Source organism: Orbicella faveolata, unplaced genomic scaffold, assembly GCF_042242905.1.
Source record: "Orbicella faveolata isolate gen_17 unplaced genomic scaffold, um_ofav_v1 contig_15, whole genome shotgun sequence".
Taxonomy (NCBI): Eukaryota; Metazoa; Cnidaria; class Anthozoa; order Scleractinia; family Merulinidae; genus Orbicella; species Orbicella faveolata.
Window position 1 is genome coordinate 2,396,209 of NW_028301542.1, and position 6,341 is coordinate 2,402,549.

A 6,341-nucleotide genomic window follows, 5' to 3' on the forward strand; every position below is an offset into this window, starting at 1 on the left:
TTCCTTGTCATTTCCCTCTTTTCGACATACTCTGAATAAAATATAATAGTCAACAAAAAACAAAGGTGTGGCTGACTAGGGCTCTTTTGCTAAGAGATAGGTTCTTGGTTTTTATCATGAAACACGAAAGCTAAGGTTCCTAATTTGAGCGACTTTCCTTCTTTCGTCAATGTAACTGAGCACCGCTATAAAGGAGATATATTTTCTGTTCCTTTAAAATGTAGATAATTTAATAACAAAACAAACAAAACTGGTGACTGCAACTTCGGCTCTTGGGTATTCAACTACCTCTTGTTTATTTCCATATCCCTTCACCAACAAACTGAAACACAAGCTTTGTGCTCTACATGGCTCAAGAAGGTTGCTTAGTATTTAAAAATGCCCTTATCTCTTTAGATTATCACAATTCATTAAAACTTTGATTGACTTGATCGTTTATCAATTTCAACCACAAAACTGTTTTTTAAATCTGTTTCTTAGACTTCACACTTATTACTCTTAACTCTGACGCGCCTCAATCTACGTTCTAACCCTCCCACGAACAAAGCTTCAGAATCTGGTTTTTCAGGCCTGTGGGGGTGGTACTTCTTCCACATAGATCCGGGACACTGAATTCCATCCTGTGTAGGCGTCAGCAGATCCGTAACCAGCACAGTTACCGACCCAGAATCCCACGCGCACAACACCCTTGTGGACTTTTTCACATACTCCTTCGATTTGTCGTGGACGGTGCAAGTTCTTTTTGGCGCCATTTCCATGTACCATGTAGACCACACCATCAATCGCTGCTGGAGCAGAGCACTCGGTACCGTTGAAAGTGAAGTACCATCGTCTGCAGCAACCATGGCAGTTATAGAGGCGAAGATTGCCATTCCAAAACACCCTCAGGCCTGAGTTGTCTGACTTTTTCTTGAAAACGCATTCCTACAGAAATAAAATAAAAAACAAGGTCAACTAGAAATGTAAAGATGTGAGCCTAGAAACTAGATGATCACTCAAATTGTACGGCATTACTATTTTAGACTTCAATGTTACAGATTACGTAGGTTATTGCTTTAAAATTCCATTCGTTGGTTTCTCTTGTTTTGTCGCAGGATTAATCAAGTCGCAACAACGTCTTTTTTTTGCTTTGGATAGCTACTGGGTTAACCTACTAACCATGTCTAATGAGACGCCTAGGAGTAAAATTCCGATTATTCTTCTGCAATATTTACCTTGATCAATCCAGTATCCTTGCCGTCGTTTATATTTTTCCAAACGCATTGTTTCCAGTTACTTCCCAACGTGCCTGGAAGGCCCTTCGGGCCTGGAGGGCCCTGACTTCCTTTATTGCCTGCGTCACCTTTGGTTCCTCGTGGTCCCTTGGGGCCCTGGAGGCCTTCACTTCCTGGTTTCCCTGCGTCGCCTTTGTCTCCACGTGGTCCCGTGGATCCTTGTGGACCGGGTGAACCAGCAATGCCTGCTGGTCCTGAGGGTCCAGGGTTTCCCGACATACCTGGGATTCCCGGCGCGCAAAAACAGGCACCATAACCACAAGGTCCATGAGGTGGAAACTGGTGAGTGCCCTACATGTGCAGAGGAAACAAAGCTTTTATTTTATCCTGATCTATTGATATGTTGACTTAACCGACAATTCTATAGTAGTTGTCGGGCGATTTAATTCATCAAACTTTCCTCTAATTTCATGTTCTTATTTGCATTCTGCCATAAACATTTATTGACGGGGAAAAATAGAGAAGAAGGCGCAAATGAACTTACCATGTTTGGAGTTGTTTTACCACTGCTGTTGTTGTTAGCTGCATAGCACAAGGCGCTCAGAGTTAAAATCAGTAAACACAACATGATGATCGGCGAAATTTTCGTATGGGATTGTGACATCGTTAGATATTTTGTGATCTGTAAGGAATATGAACATCAAGGCAATAAATATTGACGATAGAAACCGGCAGGATGAGATAATTTTGATGATTTCTTGCCCAGTGCGATATCAAAAGATAGGTTACAATTCTCAGCTCAATTTTTTGCTTGACATTTTGCAAGTTAATGTATAAACTGAGAAAGATCGAGATCATTTTCTCTTGATAAAAAAATTTACTTGCACAGTTAAATAAGCTTTTTTATAAATAAACGTTCCTACGTTGTTCCAGATGGTATCATTTAAAGGAAAATGACACTCCGAAAATGTAACAAAACGTTCTCTCTAGTTCTCTCTCTAGTAAACGAGTTTCCAGTAAAACGTTTGAGAACACGTTTTGAACATTGTTGCCTGTTAAATGGAATCCTCTTACAGTTAAATAAGCATATTTGATACAGTTCCTACCTTATTCCCGTTGCTGTCAACTGAAGGATGATGACGCATCAGCGATGTAACAGAACTTTTTATCTCTATACAGTGAGCGAGTTTCACGTGAAAACATGTTTGCCTATGTTTACTTGTAAAATGCAAAAATAAGACCAACAGCCTTATTGGCTGGATAAAGTTTAAATCGACCAATGGCGTGGACTCTTTTCTTTGTTATCATCATAAACGGGTTGATACACGTTCGAAGTATAATTAAAAAGACGTGCTGTCTCATTGGTTATATTTATTCTCAATCGACCAATGAAATGGATTCTTATTTTAAATTTACTTTCCTTTGAGGTAGTTAAGCACGTGGTATGATAATTTGCAAATTTAGCATTAGCAAGAAAAGGAAGGAAAGACAATTTACTCGTTGGAATCCACTTTCAAACATACTTCGATGGAAAAACACTCCTTGTAAAACAACAATGTTAATTAGTGTGGACAAAGTCTTTTTCGTTTTTTATCGACGTTCTTGCAAATATCTTAAGTTTTCATAAATTTCGAATTCTCGTAGTTTTGTTGGGCCTTCCTTTAACATCCTGAATTTATCGTTCGATTTTCCTGGAAGTTCACGCTTATCATCTTAATTTTTCTCTATTTAAATTAATTCTATCCTAACGAATTCAGCAATATTTCGCCACAGTTTTTGGATACAATCTACTGAAAATAAAAACAAATTTTCGAAACTACGTTCAATGCCAGACGTTCAATTTAATGAAACTCTTAATTTAATAAGTATAGATAGAAAACTTTTGGACTTAATTGTTTCATGTCTCAGGTTCCCATGGCTAGACGAAAATTGGACTTTAGCAATTGAAACTTATGTTGGTGACAAATCATTAACACACAAGAGGAACTTTTCATTTTAAAAATAGTATCTTCATGGAAACGAGAAGTTCTTAGCTTGACTCAGAAAAGAAATACAGTACGCTTAAATGTTCTTGAAATGGTTAAAACCTAAGTTGTTAAACTATACACCAAAAGTGATTTACACACAAGGAACTTTTACTGTAAAATGGATTTAAGTTACCGTTCTTAAGTGTTTTTCAAAATTGAGAAAAGTATTTCGTTGATTAATTGAACTGCAGACGCATTTTTAGCGATCAAACTACTAAACTCTGAACTCAGTCAAATGAAAAAACTGAACTTTTTACCTCTGAAGTAACAAAGCGTAACAGCAAAGACTAAAAGGAAGAAACGAAAAGAAAAGAGTTTGTAAGATGTAATTTAAAAATGAGGAAACAATTAATAAAAATATGTCGAACTCAAATGAAAACTTACATTGCCGCAGTTTCTTGTATCGTCTTATTTCAGACTAAGCTGCAGACTCGTTTTTCTATGTTTGTTTAATGAGTTACTCGTCAGAACAAGTTTTTTGAGACAAGGTAAATTCTGACACGTATAATGCTATTAGTCAGGACGCTTTGTTTTTTGTTTAGACACGGATTTGTTGAATAGAATGAAGCCTTCCGTTGTATTTTTTCACCTTTAGTTTCCTTACTGCTGATGACATGATAATATCATACGCGAAACAAAGTCGTGGTCTTTAGGTCCCTTGCAATAAAATATATCACTGCCTCTTTTGTTCAAAAAAAAGGGGTCAGTCTATAAAAACTAGGCCTGAAAACTAGTTGAGAATAAGACCCAGCTAAAAAAACAAGGTTCAGCCTTCGTTCAATTCCTTACAATATGCTTCGGGCATTTTTTTTAAGATTTTTGATATAACCAAAGAGAAATGATTGTAAAACTAGAACTATCAAGAGCAAAAGCATAACAAAATTAAAGAATGTCATGACTCAGGAAACGGAGCCATTATCTATCCACTGCATGATCTCATTCTGTAGAAATCATTCCCAGTGGATTTTACTGTTTTGTAAAGAAAGGAAAACTAAGCCGAGAGGGTTGTGTTCTTTTATTTTTCGAGTTTCGAATTTAGTTTATTCAGTTTGTTATTCAAAATACTCAAAATAAAGCTACATTTTGGGCGTAAATTAATTCTCAGGGCACCAAACAACTGAGCAGTTCATTTTCGACAGTTTCCCATCTTGAATTAAATAATGTAGTCTTGTATTTTAAGTGATCTAGTTTTCATGTTCGTGAAAACATTTCATTCTTTATAACAAGAATTTATTTAATGTGAACAAATGACCAATTATTTAGTTTCTTTCCATTGGTTTTAGACCAGCGGAACAGTTTTAAACAATTCCTATCTTCACTAAAACTAAAGAGGCATTTAAATCGCAGCATTTGAACATTAAACGCATGTAAACATATCTAAATCAATTACCTCTGAAGTAACACAACGTTTCACTTGGTTGTATGGGCAGAAACAGCAAAAAACTGAAATGTAGAGAATAGATAAAGTGAAGTTTAACAACAAAACGAGCAAATTAAGGTCTGAAAAAGATAACCAGAACCGAATGAAAGCTTACATCGTCAGCTTCTTGAACTATGTCTCTCTCCAAAAGTGGAGCTAAATGCAAAACTCTTTCTCTCTTCTTTATTTAAAGAAGTTCTCGTTAGAACAAGTTTGTGACGCAATGTAGAAAATATTTAAAAATTCAAGGTTTCTTCTTACGCGCAGTGTTATTCGTTGAAACATTATGTTTAGTTTTATAAGCTCCAATGGGATGATGCCGTCTATTTTTGATATTTTTTGATGACATTTTGCTTTGTTAGCGAAGGTCCACGTGCAATGTTCTGTTTTCCTGGGGCGAAAAACAGTGCAAATCATTGCCCTCGAGTTTAGACGATTTAAAAAAAAATTTGTCTTCAAAACTTGAACTTAGAAATGGTATTCAGTAACTAAAACACTGTTGCTTGAGTTAGTATTATACGTCAGTAATGAGTAAGTTATAAGTAATTATACTTCAATATACAAATATAAAATACACCATGACGGCAGACGTTTGACTTAAAAAACTATATGTTTGATATTAAAATTTTACGGACTCAACAGAAGATTTCATTGCTCTACTATGTTTTATCTAACGCTCACATCAGTAGGTTGACTTGCTGCTGAATATCAAGAACATACACACAATCTGTTTGGATTGGAGAAATTTAGGCGGGCCAACTTTAGAGTTCGATCTAAATTCATTCTTCTTCCTGCTGGTTCAATTTTTGTTTCCATCGATGAACAGGCGCTTCGTGAATGTTGTATAAGCAGATGTTCTTACCTGCAAAATAAACGTTCGATCGGCTTGGGGTCATATCCTGACAAGAACTGCTAGCGATTGGTTCATTAGTGATCCTCTGGGTTGTTTCATTTTGGTTGGTTTTAAAACTTGTCGTTCGCGAACCAAATCTTTGTCAGGTTCATTTCTCATTCCTAGAAAAGCAAATACAGTCCACGCGCCATAACAACTTTTCCTTCTCTTTCCGGATGTCTTCTTGGTCGATTGCCAACGTTAACATGGAAAGATTCATTAAGTATAACGCAGTGAAAAATCAGTTATAATTTTTGAAAAAAAAGGAGGAAAATGTTGCCCTAAAAATTGTTCGGTTTGCAAAATTTTTATGACGCAACGTTCATGTTCCTTCCAGTTCGTCATTTACCATTGTCCATTGTTTTTAACAGTTCGTTACTGACATTTCTGCCAATTATGTCTATGAAAGTTCCTCTTTATATCCAATGAAATAGGTTGGTTTCGTTTCTATGTGTTTTCTCAACTCTAAACGTCAAGTTATGTTCAAATCAAAATTACTGATTCAATGGCCGGATTTATACTACAGACGGATCATCCGTCTGGGATGAACTTGGGCAAAGAACGATAGTTCGTCGATAATTCGTCTGTGTATAAATACGCGCAAACAGACGGATCATCCGTCCAGACGCATTATCGTGATAGTTCGTCTTGACCCACGAACTTTCGTGGATAACCGTCTAGATGGATGGTCCGTCTGTTTGCCCGTATTTATACACAGACGAATTATTGGATGAGCTAGTGCTATCCTTCTTTGCCCAAGTTCATCCCAAACGGATGATTCGTCTCTA

General features: G+C 36.5%; 1 protein-coding gene across 7 annotated transcripts; it reads right to left on the reverse strand.

The window, feature by feature from the left end:
* Nucleotides 1–264: 264 nt before the first annotated feature.
* On the reverse strand, nt 265–5,880 carry LOC110055223 (uncharacterized). Of its 7 annotated transcripts, XM_089287905.1 has the most exons (7): nt 4,777–4,846; nt 4,632–4,684; nt 3,499–3,528; nt 2,321–2,385; nt 1,759–1,896; nt 1,215–1,565; nt 265–924 (listed from the first exon to the last, which is right to left on the reverse strand). In XM_089287905.1, the coding sequence occupies exons 4-7, from the start codon at nt 2,357–2,359 to the stop codon at nt 565–567; spliced, it is 888 nt and encodes a 295-aa protein (XP_089144031.1). In that variant the 5' UTR covers nt 2,360–2,385; nt 3,499–3,528; nt 4,632–4,684; nt 4,777–4,846; the 3' UTR covers nt 265–564. The 7 variants fall into 7 exon arrangements, with proteins under 7 accessions (XP_089144031.1, XP_089144029.1, XP_089144032.1 ...); XM_089287903.1 differs by lacking the exons at nt 2,321–2,385; nt 4,777–4,846 and adding an exon at nt 5,524–5,880; XM_089287906.1 differs by lacking the exon at nt 3,499–3,528.
* Between the last annotated feature and the right edge of the window lie 461 nt (nt 5,881–6,341).

Excerpts from the sequence above, each read along its gene's own strand:
- LOC110055223 (XM_089287903.1), bottom strand. The coding sequence starts at position 5,557 with ATGACCCCAAGCCGATCGAACGTTTATTTTGCAG. Across the intron at positions 4,685-5,523 it reads ATCGAACGTTTATTTTGCAG|TTTTTTGCTGTTTCTGCCCA; the intron begins GTAAGAACATCT and ends TCTACATTTCAG. Across the intron at positions 925-1,214 it reads AGGATACTGGATTGATCAAG|GAATGCGTTTTCAAGAAAAA; the intron begins GTAAATATTGCA and ends TTATTTCTGTAG.